The sequence below is a fragment of the Rhopilema esculentum genome, chromosome 16, assembly GCF_057945365.1.
Source record: "Rhopilema esculentum isolate cy_ngs chromosome 16, ASM5794536v1, whole genome shotgun sequence".
NCBI classification, from domain to species: Eukaryota; Metazoa; Cnidaria; class Scyphozoa; order Rhizostomeae; family Rhizostomatidae; genus Rhopilema; species Rhopilema esculentum.
The window spans coordinates 12,902,040-12,923,357 of record NC_142830.1 but is presented as its reverse complement, the minus strand read 5'-3'; the positions used below and the strand labels follow the sequence as shown (position 1 = coordinate 12,923,357).

The window sequence follows — 21,318 nt, the reverse complement described above, 5'->3', positions numbered from 1 at the left end:
TTTCTACTTTCTTGTGAAATCGCTGCGAAATTCGCCTGGTGGAATCAGCCTAATGCTTTCTGAAACACTGCACTTTTTTGTGAAGCAAAGTATTTTTTTACATTGCTTGTTTGGAATATTTAGTGTGCCCGCGGCCCCATAGCTTCAACTTCTGTCTGAGCCCCTGCTCAAAAATGCATCACCTGCAAAGGCTCACCTTTACCTTTGACGTTTTTCACTATACACGCATATACTTCAATAAAAAACTGAAGGGGCTATAGCCGCTCAGCCCCCTCCCGCCCTTCTGGCTTCGGTGTGCCTGTTTCGTTATATTTGGTTGGAATCATCGATCTAGAAAAGGACGTCTTCTGGTCAGCTTTTTAGATGAATGAGAACCAGTGATGAGAACTTCTTCCTTTTCTTGGAAGTGCCTCTATTCGGTTACGAGGCCCAAATGAAGGTTGACAAAATGGCGGACAGTATAAGGTTGATCCGAAATTTGCTAAAGGAGCTCAGAATACTCGGAAACCAAGCCTCTGGAGGTCATCTGCCGGTATAACAATATACACAAATTATTCGATTAATGATCAAGTTTTTTGCTTCTCGCGCATTCTTTACAGTCCAATTTAAGCAACAGCAGCTAGTTTGCTACCCAGACTTGGAAACTTTTGTTTCTTGCGCGGGCAAGTTTCCAGCCTGGTTTGCTACCATTTTTCGTCACAACCTTAATATCATATACAACAGCAAAATGGGGGTAGGGGGAGGGGAGAGGGCAGCTAGCTTGCTATCATTTTTTCGCTATAACCTTAATATCATACATCAGAAAATAGTGGGGGAATACTACAGGTAATTTTATTTTTGATGCCTGATTATCAATCAAATTAAGACTTATACTAATTTCAAGCAGGAAAATGTTGGTATTTACATTCACAAACGAGTCTTGAAAAAGAAGATATTGTGATCATTATTTTTTAACCAACAGATGTCATGGAGAATTTCACCTGCTTACGAGACACTGACCAAAACTGTGAATTGCTTGAGACATGAATCAGATAAAGAAGTCATTAAAAAGAACATGTTTGAGGGTGAACTTTATTTGAATTACATTCAATCAACAAGGAAGGAACAGGTAAAGTATTGAAGGATACATATCTTATTATTTCAATATTTTTAAATTTGTATTGTGAGAGATGGAGATGCAATGTTGGAGGTAAAAAATAAATTTGATATCATTGGAAAATAGAGTATCAAATTTGAGTAATTACAAGTTTCAGTTAGCAGACCTTACTGCGTTATCTTGCCTGTCTATTTAGCTATAGTGATTGTTTGTATTTTGTATAGACATGTGATTCTGCTATATTTATTATCTTCTTATATGTCCAGCAGTTGACTGCAAAACAACTGCAGCATTGCCTTCTCTTTTGGTGTTAACTCTGCCAGATTCATATACCCTACAGAACTTACAAAATGAAAGCCAAAATTCTGGTATTCTTAGAACATCACATAAATAAGATAAGACTGCCATTTTACCAGCACCTTTAGATGTCCTTCTGTCTCCAGAGTAAAACATTGTCTCCAGAGTAAAACATTGTCTCCAGAGTAAAACATTGTCTCCAGAGTAAAACATTGTCTCCAGAGTAAAACATTGTCTCCAGAGTAAAACATTTGAATACTGCAAATCCTATGTCATCTGGACTCTGGAGATGTATTGAAAACTCACCAAAAAAGTTTTATGGTCATTATTTAGGTAAAAGAGCTTTCAAAGAAGTTCATAATCTTAACTTTTCATTTTCTTTCTATGGAAATGAATGGAATTAATCCATTTGGTAGGAGTTACAAAACTTTTACAAAGGAGCAGGAGAAAGTTCAATAGCAGATATTGCTGCACGGGTTGGACTCAAGTTACCTGAGCAATATATGGATGGAAAAAAGGATACATGATCAGAATTATGAAGAAGTCAAATCCTGTTGGCTTTGATTGAAAATAGATTCAAAAGAATACAAGTTGATACTGTGCAATGCTCATGCTGTTGGCGAAGTACAAATTGTTATTAAAGCTTTTGTAACAGAAAGAATGAGGATGCCATGTGTGCCAAACAGACAAATTTTAATACTATGATAAAATTATCTTGAAGTGATGTTGTTCTTTCCATGATTTCCGTGTTAGTAATTTAAAGTAATGACCATGGAATTAATGATGCAGCGCTTAGCCAATGTAACATCTGTTTCAAAGATAAATTGCATTTTGCAAAGAAAACAAGGATCTTACATTCTTACACACGTGTCACAAAACTCTTATGAACTTACTAAAACAAATTTAAATGATTGTTGTGATATGCAGTTAAGAGTGGGCTTATAAAAATGACTGAGCGGGGTTTGCTGCCTGTGTGCCAGACAAAGTGTATATTACTTAAGCACCTTCATAACTTCCTCTATGATTATCAAGCTTGGCACAGATTAGATATGGCTGGGCTTAGTAGCCAAGACCTCAATGCATTGCCAATAAGTTTGATAATCTTACAAAACCGACTTTTCCCAATGTCAAGCATTGCAGTTTTTAAGCAAAAATGAACATGATTGGACACAATATAAATCTATTATCAAATATCAAATCTCAATAAAATTCTACATAAATTACTCTTCATCCGCAAAATTTTATTTGTGTGGAAGGTCCAACGTCCAGCTAATAGCATATTATGGAATATAACATCTGCAAGATACTATCTTTACACTTAATATATCAGTTTGCTCTACTTGCTTAAAGGGGGTTGAAATGCTGTATATCAAGTTGAAATCAACACAGAAGCATATATGCACAGTTACAATATGGATTTTTTACTAACAAAAATTTAACAGCTACCAGCAAAAAAGCATGATGACAGAAAACATTTTTAGCCAAGGTTATGAGAGGAAAGCAAATACAAGGAAGAGCCTGTATTACAGAAGATAGAATGGGACCTTAAACCAAATATTAAATTGGGATTCCTCAAGCATTTAGGTAGTCAGAGTTGATATCTGCTCAAACATTTAGCAAACAAAACAAATATATTTCTGTTCTTCAAAATACACAAGACAAGTAGCCATATGCAAAAAATGATATGGAAAGATACAAAATGCACCAAAATAATGGAATTTAAATTCAATTTCATAAAAAATAAAATTTATCTTGTACTAATTCTAATCACTATATATCTAAAATGGACTGATAGACATTTAATTAAGGCATTTTTTCAATAAGAATAAAACTTGAGAAGATAAGACACATCCAGCTAAACATTTAGATTAGTGTATTCTTTATAAACTATAAATCTATATGCTGTACTTTTTGATATCATTAAGGGTAAAATCTGATAATTTATCCTGAGGAGCTCTTCACCAACACCCTCCTCCCCCATTAGACCCTTTCCCAACGAACAATTTCAGCAACCCTTACACTAGTCTTGTTGATTTTATTGTTGACAGGTGGGGGATTTAAAGACTGGTATTTTGGAAATAGCATATTAATTCCTGGTCCAAAACAGACTCGCAAAGGATCATCATAAGTGGCCATTTAAAACACTTCACTGGTTGATTTAACAGCAGTTACATTCTATGGAATTTGAATTATTTCTTTGCTTTGGCATATATTTGTTTACAAACTTCTCATGATTATTCCTAAAGTTTGATCAACAAGTCAAACAATAAGGGGTCACCAAATCAACAGGCCTGGCCATAAGACTTTTAGCAGTGGAGTAGTAAACAGTTCTCCTAGCACTTTCCTAACTATTCATGGATATAAAGAAATAGAAATAAAAAACAATTGATTCTTGGAGGGCAGCTTGATTTTTGTGAACAGTTAAAGGGAGACAGTCTCAGTTCCATTCAGGCATCATGATTCAGGTTCCCTTCAGCTATGGCCAAGCCTGAATCACATTGCTAAATGAAAGGTTCAAACTGTGGAGCCAGAATCACTATCTATAAAAATCCTGAATCAGAATCTTGACAACCTTTCAGACTTGCCTCTTCTGAAGGAAGCTGAAATATTGAACATCATTAGCAAGAAGGGGTTATAATATAATTCTGTGTCAGTAATGACTTTCAGTGAACCAAAAACCAAACCTTGTACTGTTAATAAACATTAAACTTTATTTTTGAAATAAAAACTGATCAACAAAAAGAAACAAATTAAAATATTATACCCAAAAATAAAAATAAGATTCAGTTTAAGCATACCCTCTGATAATTAACTCCTCTGTATTTCAATTGATATGATGCTTGGAATAAACGATTTGGTGCCTTTCACTGATTTGGGGCAGCATATTTGTAATAGCATACTCTTAAACAACCAAAGAAGCTAGAAAGTCGAAAATGCAACACCCTACACTATTTATATATATACCTGCTCTCATTTTAGAAACTATGAATATTTTCTTGAGTAACCTTGCCTTTAAAAATCACTTGAAGGGATCAAAGTCAAAAGAGTCGAACTGAAGACCTGCTCCAAGGCTTTTCTAAAAAGAAAAAAATGGCAATCAGACAATTCAGTCATGCTGCAAATATAATTCATCAAACATTAAACCATTATGCTAGCCAAAATATATGAGGCAAATAGTTTTTCTAGTACACAGAGCTAGCTTTCTCATTCAAGCGAAAAGGTTTTTCACTCAGGCAGACAGCCTTGAACTTCTTATTCAAGCAAAAAACCTTCTTGTGCACACAAAAAGGTCCACTGTGCCACACAAAACACTGTGCCACAAAAAGCTTCCCCTGCAAACAAAGCCTTCTCATGCACAAAAAGCCTGCTTGTTGTGCATGTGAAAAACTTTTTGTAAAAGCAGTGAAACATCTCAGACTGTCCTAGACCATCAGGAAACTGCATTGGGGATCATCGCTGACACTTATGACATATGAAAACAAGGCTTATCACAAAAGGTGGGAGGCGTTGTTTATTGGCAAAGAAAAATCGAGTCAAATAAGGCACCTTGCACAATTGTACACGTATATGAGGCAGATAAATGCCACAAACGAATTCAAAAGATACCAGCTTCTCTGATGAAAAAGCGCAAATAATTGCCCACAAGTTGAAGAGGAAAACCAGTGATCAGAAAAACAGTTGTTGAAAATGTTGAAAATGAAAAAAAAGCTATCAAAAAAGTGTATTTATTTGCAGTTATCAAAAAGGCACACTCAACTCCTTAACTTCATAAGTAAAATGCAATGGTATAGGATGCGACACATACTCTGATAAATAAATTGTCACTCAAGAGAAAAATATCCAGCACTCTTCTTAAAGCTGCATGATCTGGCAGAATTAGCAGAGAACAACAAATTTTACAAAGTTTAAAAAAATTCAATATGGAATCTACTGCAGTGCAAACTCTAGTTTAGTTTAGTTTAGTTTAGTTTAGTTTAGTTTAGTTTAGTTTAGTTTAGTTTAGTTTATTTTAGTTTAGTTAGTTTAGTCTAGTTTAGTCTAGTATTACTTTTCAAATGATATGCACTGAACTAAAATAAATCAATACGATAGAAGATTAAGAATCTTACTTCCAAAGAACTGACGCTTTCATCCTTTTTCATGTCCAGGCCAAGTAAATCTTGTGGTGCATTCTCAATTGTTGTATTTCCATTTTGCACATTCAGAGTGCCTTGAATATAAAAAGATTTTTAGCTTCAGAAATCAACTCAAAAAATATCACTGCAATTCCATTAAGTCATTATTTCTTAAATCTATTGGATACCAGTAGTCTGAACTTTACTAAAAACAGATGAACACATTGAGCTTAAGGATTGATGCCAAAATACCAATTCAAAATCTAATTGAAATTTAAGCAGAAAAACAGGGAAGGTCTCAAAGGTTGTACTTTTTGACCTTCCCTGTTACAAACATTTCAATAAAATCTTTCAAATTCTTCAGAGGATTCTGGTCTTCAAAAGTCCCAAAACTTAAACTTAAGTATGTAACTCAGTGCCCCCAGTTGACTCCCCCAGAAAAGGTATCATTTTTGCACCTTACTTTTGTGCTTAACATGCTCTACACACTTGGATGGAACCTTCTTGCAGTCATTGAATAAGAGCAGGTCTCATTTTGTTAACAAGATCCCTCTATTACACTAGTGAACCTACAGAATATTATGTACTGAATTTTGTAGTTATCAAATTATGCCCAAGCTCAAGAGTTGCAAAGTAAAACATGATCCACATGCAAATGTTACACCTTTAACCTTTAGCACATCCATAAACTTGGACTTAAATATGCTACCTTGTGCTGGTTCTGGTGACCTTGCATTCGGCTGCTTCATCTTCAAAGCATTTGCAGCTTTTATACTTTGTTTTGAAGGTGGAGGTGGAAGAAACTGTGCCCCAGCAGATGGCTTTGCGGCTTGAGAGTTATAATCTGGTATTGTGGCCTAGATTTCAAATTAGCATAAAGCTTAAACAAGTTGCAAAGCAGGTCTGAATGATACAAGATAACAGCAAAATACAAATGAACTTAAAAGTAACAAACAAGAAACGTTGAAATAAGGCTCCCCTAGGCACTTTCAAGTTTAGGATGTATGTTACCTAGCTTTTTAGTTGAAAAAATATGAAAAACCAAGTTCTAGAGTCACTGGCACAGAGTCTTTTCAGAATAAATAGGCCAAACAAACAAGGAAAAGGTATAAAAAAACACACCTTAGTGCTTTAAAACCACAAACTTTGATGGCTTCAATTCAAAGAACCATAAATCCTTGAATTGCCCCCCTCGAAAAAGCCCCCTCTCAAATAAGCCCCCACCCTGGAACTACAAATTATCAATAAGCCCCCCTTCGAATAAGCCCAACTGCTACTGTAAATTCTCGAATTGGACCCCTCTATTTGATGATTTTTGCCATCTGAGGTTGCCTATGGCGTTTTATTGAATTACCACAACAAATTCATACTTTTGGTAGTAATTAATTAAACGCTCATAAAGAAATTTCTACTAAAATAAACGAGGTATTTTAATAATACCTTCTTAATTTCTACAATAATTCTATAAGCCCCCCCCCCTCGTATAAGCCCCCCCCCCTAGAAAAAGCCCTCATCCAAAAATATCAAAAATAAATAAGCCCCCAGGGGGTTAATTCGGGGATTTACGGTATGTAGGACCAAACCCCGAAACTCTTTACAAATATAGCAGAAAGAGGCGGTAATGCAAAATAAGCCAAAGTAACTGCATATTGTGTCTAAAATCCATAGTTATTTTAAGAAACTGCTAAAAGCACATTTCGCTATGAAAGGGACCTCTGCTTAAGAGTTTGGCTTGCAGATTCTCCACATAACCAATCTATTCAAGTATCTTTGACTATCAATTATCTTTAAGAAGAAAGTGTAAAAAGGCAATCATTTAAGGGCAAATAAATCATTAGACCAGGCAATCCACAAAATGGCTTTAACTTTCAGAGGGTGTAATTTATACTTTCAACATTTGTGGCTTTCTTATGCGTAATTACATGTTAATAAAGAGCGAGTACTTTATCAATATAGCATCAACATATTAAAGTACTGGTGGCGTAGTTTCCATAGTATGGAATCCATACTGCTCGACCTGGTAGTCATAAATAAGCATGATTAATAGTCATAAATTAGCATGATTAATTATTTCAAGTAAAGGGTTAAGTTTAGGGTTAGGGTAAGGGTTAGGGTTGAGTTTAGGGTTAGATTTAGGGTTACGTTTAGGGTTAGGGTTGGGGTTAGGTTTAGGGTAAAAGAATTAGGTCATCAGGTCGAGCAGTATGGAAACTAGACAGCTCCTATATTGTTAAGTATCAGTTCCAAAATGCCCGCATACAGTATAGAACGACAAATCTTGGGACCAGAGCTATGGTTCGCTTTTTAAGGGAGTTTTTCAAATACGAGGTTTTGATTTCTGTCACCAGTCAGGTGATGTCTGTTGTTTTGTGCAGCAAAGTTTCATGTCCCTGCATAAAGCAGTGTGCCCCATTGCTCTCGGGAATTCCTAACGATCTTTAATAAATGTGTTGCGAAGTTTTCCAAAAATTAATAAAATAGGGAAATGGCTAGCAGTCACTTAAAATTGGAAACAGAAAGAAGAATCATAAGACATTGGCTTCTTAAAATTGGACAAATGTATTCAAAATATAAAAATATAATAAAAATATTTGATTCTTAACAATGTTTCACTGTTTCGATACGCTTCCTTAGGCTACGGCGAGCTTTGTGTATGCACTTTGTAGTTTGTTAATACATTAAGCTTGAAAATAACAAACGGGGTTCAGAAAGAAGGATGGCACAGGTGATATTTTTTCGAGAAAACTAATAAGCGAAAGAGGAAACGTTCATTCCGGTCTCGAGGCTAGAGGAACGAGTGTTCATCACTTGAAAATCACTCCTAACTACAGCTCGCACGAATCTGCTTACAATCTGTAAATGCCCTTGAGGCCTAATTTACACGAGTCCGGGTTGTTGCTACCCGCGATAGAGGGTCAAACTGTCTATGGTCAAATCTCTTCAAATGTTTACATGATAACAGCAGCCAACCAGGGTCAACCCGCCTTCTCGACAGTAGGGTTGACCCGATGAGATGGGTTGTCTTTTTCTGAAGTTTTCTTAGGAGAAGTCGGGCCAGCTAAACCCGGGGTCATGTGAACATTTCGAAGTAGCCAATTTAGGGTTGTAGTACCCAGGTCAACCTTCTAAAGGAACCAGCTGACCCCGGCTATTGTAAACGTTATTTTTTTAATGCAGTGTGTTGACCTGACCCGGAGTGGAATCTAACCCGGGCTCGTGTAAAACGGGTTTAAGATAGATTAAAACTCACCAAAATCTGCTTATCTTCCCATGCAATTTACAAGAACTAAGGCAAATCTGCCAATTTATTCCCTCAAGACTGGGTAAAACTGACGCGAATCTGCTTACAAATATCCTTAGAATTGGGTACTACTCATGCGAATCTGCTTATCTTTTCTTACGATTGACAACATAGTGCAAAAATGTTTTTTATGCGCGCGCATGCTGACGTGATTTACCTGCCCGCGAAAATTGTGTCGTTCTGTCCCGGATGCGATTGATATAAAAATATATGAGAAAACAAACTTTGAATTTTAACCTTACCTCTGCTTTATTTTTATGGAGTCAAATAGATAAATTATCTACTTAAGATACATTTATATCATTAAATTATGGCTTTAAAACCTTATTAATCTCTTCGTGGCCTATGCTTTACTGCCAAACTAAAGTATCCTATGCCTAGGCCTACTATTAGGCAAGAAGGGAAATATGAACAATTTAAAAAGTAAATTTTCAAGCGTTACCCAATTTTCCGCCTCTGAAGGAGACAATATACAAAAAAATTGAACTTTTGACTACAAGTATACAAAAATTCAGGATGCGGCATGGTGGAAATTTTTCACGATCGTTAATTCAAATATCGAACAAAACGTCCCATGTTGACCTTTCAAAATTTCGCTTTTGTTTGGTTTCCTACTCTTATAGAAAAATACCGAAGCGATTTCAAAATCGCGTTAAAAACAGCTACTTACATTCGTGACCAATCTATTTTAATGAAAAACTTCCATGAATATACCGCATATCCCAAAAAGTATGGCGGTTTTAAATCATCATTCAATCGCACCCATAAATTGACAATCCTAAAGTTAGGTATCTTTGCGGTGAAATTATGAACGTGACCCAATTTTCCAAATATGCCAACCAATATAATCTTATTTTTCGGGGCATGAAGATGAATCAATAAAAAAATCAGCGTGCGGCATGGTGCCGTTTTTGAGATAAAATAAATTTGAATTTTGAACTTTTTCTCCGTGGAACTGACAATATTTGAGGCATACTCACATGGTAAAATTTTGTATATAAAATGAGCCGATCAGGCTTTAAGTTCACTCCGCCATGCTCAGGTCTTTTGTGGTTGTGGTGACACAAAACCCTATAACATCTCACCTCCCAGGAGGCCTGGATCGGAATCAAAGTGTCACATGGTCGGTTGGCGGGAAAAATTTTGCGCGTCGCCATTTGGCCGCAGCTTGCAGGCGCAAAAGCTCTTTGCACAGCGGCTGCAAACATTTTTGCTCTATGTTACGATTGACAACAACCAGCACTTATAAATTCTCTTAAGAACGACTAAAACTCGCACAAATCTACTTATTAATTCCCTCAAGATTGGGTACAGCTCGCGAAAATCTGGTTATGAATGCACATAGAACTGGGCACTACTCAATCTGCTTATGAATGTCCTTAAGATTAATTCCCTTATGACTGCCTATATCTCGCGCAAATCTGCTTATCAATGCCCTTGAGGGCGACTTAAACTCACCTCAGGCTCAGGCATAACACCTGCAGCAGATGAAGATGTATCACTAAAGAACGCATCAAATGGGTTTCCATTTGCATCCGGCTGAAAGCTGAACGGGTTTTCTTCAGGAGCTTTCTGTAGCGGGCTCTGGAAATCATATCTTTCACCAGAATCCTTCTGTAGCGGACTTTGGAAAGGAGCTCTTAACGAAGGGTCCTCGTGAGCTACACCCAACCCCCTTTTTTCAGCCAAATTTGACAAGTAGTTGTCAAACGGATCGAAAGAACTGTCCTCTTGCTGCTGTTCAGGCTGCTGCGCAGTTTCAAAACCGACTAAGAGTGATGGTTGTGGTTGCTGAAAGTGTCAAACAATTATTTGTAAGCATTGTATATAACAGTTAGGAATTGAGGCAGACCAAAAACCTTCGTGATCACAACAAGACTGCATCATAGTAAGGTTACTGTCCTTTATAGTCAACATAAATTTCACTTTAATCGCCTATAAAGCATCAGTATCATTCAATCAGTTTCATTCTTTTGTATTGAAGATGACCCTGTTGCTCTTGAAAATCAATAAATTAGTTACAAGCGGCAAAAAGTGCTTACAAACCTTTGGCGGGGCTACAGAAGTAGACGCGGGGTTGGAATTATTTGAACCAATCGAACTGCTGCTTTGTGTCCTTCGAGAATTCACATCATTGTTGCCCCCATTCAACTGCTTCTTAAGCAGCTCATTCTCAATTCTAGCTTGCTCAATCTGCTTTCTCAAATCATTAACCTCTTTGTTTTCCTTAGAATCTTGCTTTTTCCCTTTTTGTAAGTACCTTTTGTATGCCAACTCAAATGCTTGCCCCAATGTAACTGTTAGTTCAGCAGCCTTCGTGGGATAAAAAAACTAACTTAGCAAATATAAGCATACATTTAGAATTGGTAGTTGGGGAATAATTGAAACAATCTGTGGAAAAATTCTGCCAAGAATCGTGGATGGATTTTGTGTGAAAATGAACTCGGATTCATGTTTGCAGCTTTTCTTAGTCCCTGAGCCGATTTTGGATGCTTATGTAATGTTCTCAAAAGAAGAAAATTTTCCCTATTGATATGCAACCATAATTAATACAGAGGCATTAGAAAAATAAATTAATAGAGACGGGACAATTCAGAAATATCAGGCTAAGTATGGAAAGTTGAGACTTTTTGCGCTTTAAATTGTTCACCTCTGAAAACAAATTTTATGCCTTTCCCCATTTTTCCGTTTCTATCAATGAATTTTCGAAACTTACATCTTAAAGAAAGACTCATTTTGGCCGTCATATAGCCCTATATGCTCTTCGGGTGCCGCTGAAAAACGACTTTAGCATGATGTGAAAATATTACCCTAAGTATGAAAAAATATGCAAGTCCTTTTCTGAGCTTCTGTAATTAATTAAAGACAAACCCGAAACGTGAAAGTTTCAAGATGAAAAATTCCATCTGTATATTCCCTTTACCTTTCTGTATTATAAAACCAAATATTCACAGACAACAGGATTTTCAGAATCACAGACAACAGGAACCAAATATTCGTTTTGCAAAAACTCGATCGCATCTGAACATTATCTCTTTCGATGAAATTGGTAATTAATTTCGATGATTTAGGCCAACGGATCCAGCAATGTTTTTGTAAACATTTCACTTCGAAAGAAATTGAAAAAGTTTGATTTGAAAAGTCAAGAAAAATATTTTTCATGATTTATAAATAAGTAAGTTAGCATGTTGAACTAACAACGATGTGAAATACCTCTCGTTCAGTGACAAAAGCGTGACAGTTGTGGGCCCTTGAATCCTGTTCTCTTGCAATAAAAGAGAAAAGTTTCTTATCTTGGTGATCATCGGCACAATATGATATCCTGTGCAATGGCTTCTGGGTAATCACCTCCTAGAAAACAGAAGTAAAAGGCATAATCTCAAAATATACCTTTTTCAAACTTAATAAGTGTTCAAGCTTGAATTCTATAAGATTATACTTGGAACAAATAACACGTGTAAGCAAAATTAACATCACTTCGAATTTACCTTGAAGAAGAGGTAAACTCAATATGTTGCTATACCTGATTCCTGATTTCTTTGTCTCCACAATCACTCAGTGGCGGATTTAAGGGGGGCAACTAGGGGCAGTCGCCCCTCCTTCGAGGAGTTGAAGAAAGTCTGGCGCCCCTTTTTTGGAAATTGTTCGCCCCTTTTGAAGGATGAGAATCAGGTGAAATAGTTTCTGAGACCGATAGGTTAATTTGCTTCGATGATTACTTCAAAGTTATGTTGTTTATTCCGAAAATGGATCTGAAATTGTTGTATACAGCGTACTCTCGTCATCAATTTTTGAAAATTTTTCAGCGCCCCTACTACCAACTGCCCCTTCTTCAAGTTTGCTCTGGATCCGCCCCTGCAATCACTCTTATGTCATATCCAAATATATTTGAAGTTATGGATTTATGAACTTACAAGTATCAAAGTAGCCTGTACTGAACTGCACCTCCCAATATTTTGGGATGACTTAGCATTGGAAAGTGCAACAAAACCAAGTACAACAACAAGGCAACATAAAAGGACCCTTGAATGTAAGAAATAAATAACCGGTAGGTATAATGAACAGTGGAAGGCTGCTTTGCTGGGAGGATGGCAAAAACGTTTTAAAAAATCTGTGAACAACCTTCCAAAGCCACACCATCTATTCTTCACGAGACACATGCTCATTAGATGCAAAGAGAAAAACCTCTCTTTTGCATATACTATTTATCAAACAGGAATGTATGCTATAAGAAACTTTCAAAAGCAGACGAGCATCTCCGACGAATACGAAAAGCGGACAAGTAGACCATGGTTTATTAATTGTACATTTTGGCTTGCTTCCGCTAGATGCTCCTCCGCTTCTCAGCTCCTCTCTTCTATTTCCGCACTCGAGTTTGGTATGGAGAATTCCTTATTTGGCAATGTGAATTAACGCTTGATTATGCTATCGATTTCCCACGAGTCAGTAATTTCTATCGGCCTATATACACAACAGAGAATCCATAACACAAATCGAAGTTTCCTATGCAAAAGCCCCCTTCCTAGGAAGGCACCCCCCACAAAGACAGCAGACATTTCAGAGTTTGTATTGAAAGTGAAAAAGTTTCTCACCTTGTTTTTAATATTAATGACTTTGATAACATCAATTGAAATCCAAATCTCGACCTTCTGTAGTTTGCTACCTTTCTTCCCAGCTTCGCTTTTCTTAATCTCATGCTGAAACTGTGCAAAAAAACCTCATACAGGTTTCGCCTAACCGTTTCTCAAGTTTTCAAAAGTTTTAAAAAAGTAGCTATCCACACATCTGATATTCAAAGTAGAATCTTGGATTCTGTTGCACAAATAGCTGGGAAAAAGCATCGGAAAAACATTTGTTGGAAACAAAAAACCGATGGAATGTTAAAATTGAAGAAATCAATGGGGTGTAAGACGATTATTCCGTAATACGGAAATACTGTACACTACTCTAGCAGGACAAAAGTATTGCAACACACAAATCATAACTAGAACATTCGAGGTTTTGTAACCTTTTGTACAAAAGTAATAACACGCCGAATCCCTTTTTATGAATACAAAACCATGCCAAATCTAGAGTTTAATTCATGGAAACTGATTAAGGATTTTGAGAATTTTACAAACTTTACAAATTTTACAATCATATTAGCGACAGATATGGAAATTTGAAAAATCGTTATGGAGAAAACAAAATATTTAAGTAATGAAGGGTAGGTACTTTTAGCAAAAATAAGCGGCAAATATTTTTCGAAAACAGAAATTTTGAAAGTTTTGACAGAAAATGGTAGGAAAACGGCACGAGTTTGGAGTCGATAGTCGCGAATTCCTTATCTAAAATTTTTCGACTCAAGTTTGGTAAAGTTTCCGAAATTTCTCAGGGCAATAGTAAATTTTAAATTGAAACTTTTCGAAGGACGAGATGCGGAGTAGTATGTCAAGGTACTGCAAAAACAGCCATTTTGGTGAATTAAATTTTTTTTGGAAATAAGGGAGGCATTCATTTTCCAACATAGCCATACCCCCTTCGCTCACAAAACATCTTTTATAAAAATTAGCTGCATATTTGCGGCAAAACAAAAAGATCAATGTCCTTTCTAGGCCTTCACAAAGCCCCTACCTTACCAAAATCGAAAATATCGGCCATGAGTGGAAAATCAGTCGATTTGTGATCCCCAAAGACTCCCAAATACCAGCAAAAACTCACAGAAACAGTTCTTTGAGGATTGAAAGAGAGTTTTGGCCATTTTATCAAAAATGTTTTCTTAGTTATCAAACTTTACTTTATCAAACTTTCGATAGTTATCAGCCCCAAAAGCTACTCAACAAAATTTTAGTACCAGTTAAAAGTTATTTCATTTGTTAATTTAGAATTTTGATAACACAATAGATTAAAATTCCCCTTATCAAAAGCTTAATCAGACGACAATAAAATTCATTTCGTGATCCACCATTAATCCCCTTCGCAGGTGTTGCAATACTTTTGTCCTTGTAGTGTGTAGACAACAAAATTTAGAAAAGCATAGTAACTCTCTATTGTTTCAAAAACAGATGTCCTATACACATGCATTCCTTATTGCAAACTTGCTGTAAACTGGGAATTTCAATGAATCATCATAAATGCGATATATTTATCTATCTTTTGCATTTGAATTGTCAGAAATGACTTGTAAAGTTTATATAGGATCCATACAACAGGGTGGGGGAGGGTGGGTGCAGGGGATTGTATATCCTCTATATTTTAGCTAAATAAAAGATTTAAATATCTATCTAATTGATTATTCAAAAGATTTCAATGTTTGAACCACAGGGTGGCTGCAAGGGATCATGTATCCTCTATTTTTTTCTGGATAAAAGATTTAAATATTCATTCAATTGATTAATTACAAAACTTCAATGTTTAAACCCAATTTCCACACAGATAACCCTGTAGATTACAACAACAAAAATGAATCATAATCCACAAATAAACCAGTTTATATAACATAACATAACATAACATAACATAACATAACATAACATAACATAACATAACATAACATAACATAACATAACATAACATAACATAACATAACATAACATAACATAACATAACATAACATACATAACATAACATAACCAGATGCTGTTACTAAACATAAATGCTGCACAAAAGCACCCATGGTTATAACAAAAAACCTTCTTTATCAAAAAAGGCTCTTACCTGAATTTTTTTGATGGCATCTTTAATTATTTCAATTCCTCTTGGAGCTTCAACCTCAGTGCAACCAAGATACTTTGAAGAAAAAGAAACAGTGGAGAATAAACTGGAAATTCATAAATTTGCAGAATGGTTTTTACAGATACAAATTGATTTATATTTTTTATAACAGCAATTAAACTGGATTAAAAAATAACTTCCAGGCATACAATCCTACCCAAAGATGAAGCTATCGTACGCAAAAATAGAGCAGCAAGTATGTCTTCATACAGTAAAACCACCAAAAGAAGAAAACAGTAATATAATCAAATAGTAGAAACCCAAGAAAATACCCAATTATCTTGAGATATGACAACATAGGCACAGGCTCATTCCCCATCAAATCACTGTTCTTTGCTCTTGGTTCATATCTTCATGAAACAGGCCAGAATAGCAGTAATCCGATTTTGGCCATGTATCATTCTTGGGCCATATCAAACACATTTGACTGATTTGCATACTGAGAAATATTCTCTGCTATTCTTTCAGATTTTGTGCTCAAAATTAAGAAATTTCTAACATAGCATTTTGATGACATCACACTTTGGTAGTCTTTAGTTTTAAAAGTTCAAAATTTTTGCATGTGATACTTGTCCGCACATACGCAGTTTTTCGGGCAGCGTACAACATTGTACCTCTTTTAAACCTAAGTCCTTTTTAAGTGACTCTGTCAGTTTGGGAGATGGTTGGGAGACCATGGCCTCCTTTTTGCCCCCTCCCCCATTTTTCCATTTGGGTCAGAGCCACTGAATTTCACTGAAATTTGATTGCAATAGGTTTAAATCAGATCAAACTTACCCTGGCTTGATAAATGACAAAATTCTCTGAAAGAGCCCTGTCCGGGTGAATCCATTTTCTATTTCCATGATCATCTTAAATAAATATAAACAGCTGATGATTAATGCTTTTTATATATTATCAATAGGGAAAATTATAGGTAGCTAGAAATAAAGCTTTTGGCGCAATTACTGTACTGGTTAAGTGATTCTTATTTGCAATCCTTATTTTCTCTTCAAAATTCAGAATTGCCTGCCCAAAGCATATTGCATGGAATTACTTGAAGGCTTGGACTGACAGAATCAAGAAAGGAAAGATAAGAAAAAGATGAATTTGAAATTATATTTTCAATGTGATCAATATGCCTGTTATGCTTACAATAAAACTGTTTTTATGGTCTTGCTTAGTAAATTTGTACAAAAAGGCTTTGTTTTTGGTGGTTAGGTTCCAAAGATATTCAGTTTTAACAATAGAAACTGGATATTTTAACATTTATTCAATGTCAACTTTCTCAGGATCTGAATCCTTTTCGATGATCATAAATTCTTCATTCATAAATTCCTTATCAAGGTTGTCTTCGTCATCATTTTAGCTCATACTCAAAAGACAATTTCAAGAAATTGATATTGCAAGAGAAGTTATAGAGGAAACATGTGATTGTTGTCAAAGAGAAAATAGATAGCCATATTGGATTTTTTGCTTTTGCAACTTTCTTACAAAAACTGTGAGATTAAGATCCACTTATAAGTGCACTGTGCCTTTTTCAAAATAAAAGTGCATGCGCCTTGAAATGAGGTGCACCTATAAGCCTGGTAATAGGGTACTTCTAAACAGAGCTCATTCATGCCAAGCAGATGCAAAATCTGCCAATATCCTTGTAAAGAGAAGAAAATAAAACTGCACAGGAATTTCTGCTTTTCGAGAAAACATTTTCAATAAGAACAAAAACACACTGAATCTGATCTTTAAGGCTTGGTTCCCACTAGGCGAATGAATGGGTTCAAACGTGCTCATCTCTGAATGTTCAAGTTAAACGCCAAATGGGAATGATCTGGGTGTTTAACTTGGAGGAGTTCATTTTGACTTGTCTTTATACAGCTAGTAGAGCGTTTATGTTTTGCAAGTGGAAATGCCTCAGTAGTTTATCTATTATAATCAATTCAATTAAAGGATAAGAGATGAACACACTTGAATGCACTTAGTTGCCTAATGGGAACCAAGCTTAAGTAACCTACATTCAAGTATCATGGAAAATGCACAAAAATTAAAAAAAAAACACTGAATTTTAACCCAAAAACATTGGAGGTCAAAAAAGAAATGTCTATTAAAAAGCTTTTAGATAAAACTTAGTTAGCTGTAAATAGAGTTTAGGTGTGAGGATAGCTTATTGGCTAAACACGCTGAATAAAGACCCAAGCGTCTGTGGCTCAAGTCCTTGGCATGACCAAATTTTTACCTAGAGTGAGAAGAGTTGTTATTTCAGACATAGGAACCATGAGCTGTGGTCACATCAAGAGGAAGGACCAGGACACTGCATGATAAGCATAAGCTTCTCAGTGTCCTAAAAACTACCTTCCAATGCTAGGTAGCAAACCAAATATCTAACTACAAACACACATAATTACTGAACCAGTAAATAACCATACAGGTGCATTGAATTAAGATATTAAATTGATCTGCATTTTTAACCACAGAGCACAGACAGAAGTCAATATTGATTAGATTTATGCTATCAATGAACATTGTTTTCCTAGGTGCCTTGAAAATTTGTACTTATTTGAATTTCTTGCAAACTTCTACGGTCTACCAACCCTTGATAGATTTTTCACAGTTCCCGTACAGAAAATTTTTTTGCTCACAGCAAAAGCTGTACTCTTTGAACTGCAGTAAACTGCTGCAATTCATTAATCACTCAAACTGGTAATTGATGTCATCAAATGTCCTAGTGCTTCAATTGAAAGTAAGAAAGTAATGTTTATGTTTAAAGGGCAAGCAATTCACACTTGAGCTTTGTTTCATTTTAACGTTCGAAACAACATCTTCATGAAAACTTTATGAAAACTTAAGTTGGTAGTCAATCTGTTTCATCAGGCTTCCCAGCCAGACTTCCATGTAAAGGCTTCACCTTTAAAGTTTTGTAAATTTAGCACTTCACATTGTGTCCCAGGTGCACATGACTTTAGAATAGAAGATATGAAAAAATATCAATACACAAACTGACTTGAAGTTTTGTGCCTGAGTACAATGTCTTGACCGGTACTAATTACAGACATGAAGATGTGAATGCACATATGTCAATTATAAACAGAAGCAATTTGCAATTGTTAATGACCTGTTTGATGAAAGGGCAGTTACAGGGCCCCATAAGCCCCGCAGGCCCCTGGTGCACGACTAATGCTTGGACCTTTCCTACCCAAACCAATAACCCTAAAATGCATTTTAAATGGACTGCATATCACTTTCTTTATTTACTTAAATTTATATTTTTAAAGCATGGTTAAATATTCAAAGAACAGATATGCTTTTTTATCTTTATGTTATTCAGAGTTATAGCTTAAACTGGGACAGTTTATTTGCCAGCAGGCCCCTCTTTGCTTATTTGCCCATGGGCAATTACCACTTATCTCAAAAAAAGACTAGATTGAGCTTCTCCAGCCTAGCGTTGATTCAACATGGCAGCTCTATCTTGAGACCTTGCCATGTTGTATAGGACTACAGTGCAATCATATTGGTTTTAGTTCAACTACCTTTATCATAGCAAAACTCAAAGTAACTGTTGACACAAAAACTCACAGCATTTGTAAGTGACATTAAGTATTTTTGCCATGTTATTAAGCTTATGTACTGGAGAATCTACTGTTCACTTATTTTCCTAGGCCTGTTGTCTCTTAGAATATTAAGAATTTAATGATTAATTCATAATTTAAAGCGCAGCACTGTGCGTGCAATATTTTAACAAATGGCAGCCCAAAGCTTTAGGCACAAGAGGTCTCAAGATGGAGAGATTTGATCGCTTCCTCATGCTGATGTAGAAGAACAACAAATTGTTCGATCCATTCTTTTTTTGAGATCAGTGGCAATTATCCCCTTGGCCCTTTGCTTCCTCTCAGTGGGCCTAGGTAGTAACAACCATTTTAAAAGAACAATTTTAAAAGAGCACAAGCCTCAACACTAAAAGAGCAAATGCAAACCCTTCATATAATTTCATTTCATGAGGAATTTTTTGCCATCTATGGTTTTCTTTGGTGAATTTTCAGACTTATCAGCATTGAGATCTCACTTACTGTTGGCAAAAAAGGCTTGGGTACCCCCCCCCCCCCCCCCTTTGAGCACACTAGCTCACAATCACACTGCTGACACCAAAACGAGTGTAATCCAAGAAAGAGTAATCATGGTGTAAATTCCTTTTAGAAGTAAACGACAGGAAAACATGAAGTTACTGTTTATAGGTAACCATTATATGATTTTTCTGGTTTGGACGTTTCAACATGAAACTAGGCTCAACTGAGTGGATTTGAGAGGCCAGGCCTACTGCATGCCAATCTGAAAACCTGAGCTGCTATGACGTTGTTATATTGACATATGTACTTATTTGGATGGGGCGCCGATGGCTTCAACAGCCCGGGGACATAATTGCAATAGGAGGGCAGTATAACTTGGCTGACTTGGAATACTCTTGGGCAGCCAGTTGTCTGTTTAAATATTCATTCCTCCTCCAATTATTCACTCCAATATTTATTTACTGAACGGAAATCGCCTGTGCTTTGTGGTGAATTTGATTTAACGGCTGTTTACAACGCGCTTATTATGCTAACTTGTTACCCTATCAAAAATTACTACGAAAACCGGATGACCATCCAAAAAACGATTACATTTCTTTTAATTGATTTTCATCAGGGACAACAAATGGTATAATTTGCATGAACCAGTTACTGGCCTTGGAGACTTACAAAAATCTGGCCTTCATTTCTGGGGAATCCGTTTCTTGTTTGCCTACAAAAACCAATGTTTCCCAACGGTCACGTATGGATTGTACGTATTTAGCGGCTTTCATGCAACGGCACGGCGACGAATGAAACACATTTTCTAATCGTACAAAAGTTTGGGAATAGAAACACTACACCTTTCTCTATGATAATAAGAACATACTGTACACCAGGTTTTAGGGAGCCCAGCTAATGAAAAAGATCGAAGATCGCTTAGTGCAGGGCAAACAAAGAGAATTACCTTCGTATTTTGGTTTGCCTGCAAGTTTGCTCATCAAAGATGTACCGCGTTGCATATCGAATCTGTTAAAACGTGGTCCTAACTTTCCAAGTATTTTAAATCACGTAATTGCTACGATTTCGGCAGTCAAGCAAAGGTCTTGTTGAGGCCGAATGATTGCGATGCAGAAGCAATGGTCGAGGTTCCTCCTAACGAGTGAAATGTCCCGATTTGCCACTGATCCTCTTCAGAATTTCATTTTGATGACGGCCTAGCACTTGTTTAATTTGAGCAAATCTCAATGAGCCAACGATCAACAGTAATTCAACAAGGTTCACTCCGACTTTCTTTCAACAGGCTGTCAAGTCAAATGAGGAAGAGGACAAGTCCCGTCCCGTCAAATTCAATTCAACTGATTTTTTCTGGGAAAGTTGTTCCGGCTTCAGGGAAACGGGGACTATTTGGGGGTTTTCAGTTCCCTGCCCCTGATGGCCGCCCTTTGTCATTTTTTAATTGAAGTATAAAAGCTGAGTTAAAAATAAGCAATAAAAATTATTGTAGACTTCAGAGTTACTTAAAATAGCCACGGAGTAAACCTGAATGAAATGCATAATTTAACTTATCCTTCATTGATCAAATTCTCGACTTTACTGTATCCTAATTTAAAGTCAATAAGTACATGTTTACAAAATATCTAGATCTAAATTTTTTTCCTGGAGTGTTTAATTTTTCGTGAAAAAGTTCTGACCATTGATACCTTCCAGGGCATCGCTGCGCGGCCGCGTACTGGTATG

General features: G+C 36.1%; 2 protein-coding genes across 2 annotated transcripts; one reads left to right on the top strand and one right to left on the bottom strand.

Annotated features, from left to right (window-relative positions):
* The first annotated feature begins 390 nt into the window (after nt 1-390).
* LOC135682721 (protein FMC1 homolog) lies at nt 391-3,483 on the top strand. Its single transcript, XM_065197729.2, has 3 exons — nt 391-532; nt 962-1,108; nt 1,810-3,483. Exons 1-3 carry the CDS (start codon nt 434-436, stop codon nt 1,918-1,920), a joined length of 357 nt encoding a protein of 118 aa, XP_065053801.1. The 5' UTR covers nt 391-433; the 3' UTR covers nt 1,921-3,483.
* On the bottom strand, nt 2,557-20,916 carry LOC135682719 (uncharacterized). The gene is made up of 10 exons (XM_065197727.2): nt 20,546-20,916; nt 16,340-16,413; nt 15,506-15,577; nt 13,402-13,512; nt 12,023-12,160; nt 10,856-11,122; nt 10,268-10,600; nt 6,218-6,365; nt 5,503-5,603; nt 2,557-4,469 (listed from the first exon to the last, which is right to left on the bottom strand). The coding sequence occupies exons 1-10, from the start codon at nt 20,598-20,600 to the stop codon at nt 4,413-4,415; spliced, it is 1,356 nt and encodes a 451-aa protein (XP_065053799.1). The 5' UTR covers nt 20,601-20,916; the 3' UTR covers nt 2,557-4,412.
* Nucleotides 20,917-21,318: the final 402 nt, after the last annotated feature.

What these genes read in the sequence shown, in the direction of transcription:
- LOC135682721 (XM_065197729.2), top strand. Translation starts at nt 434, where the DNA reads ATGAAGGTTGACAAAATGGCGGACAGTATAAGGTTGATCCGAAATTTG. An exon ending in CCTCTGGAGGTCATCTGCCG is followed by an intron (nt 533 to 961) that starts GTATAACAATAT and finishes TTTAACCAACAG; the next exon opens with ATGTCATGGAGAATTTCACC. An exon ending in AATCAACAAGGAAGGAACAG is followed by an intron (nt 1,109 to 1,809) that starts GTAAAGTATTGA and finishes TCCATTTGGTAG; the next exon opens with GAGTTACAAAACTTTTACAA.
- LOC135682719 (XM_065197727.2), bottom strand. Translation starts at nt 20,600, where the DNA reads ATGCAACGCGGTACATCTTTGATGAGCAAACTTGCAGGCAAACCAAAA. An exon ending in AGGCAAACCAAAATACGAAG is followed by an intron (nt 16,414 to 20,545) that starts GTAATTCTCTTT and finishes TATTTATTTAAG; the next exon opens with ATGATCATGGAAATAGAAAA. An exon ending in GTGTTATGCCTGAGCCTGAG is followed by an intron (nt 6,366 to 10,267) that starts GTGAGTTTAAGT and finishes TTTGAAATCTAG; the next exon opens with GCCACAATACCAGATTATAA.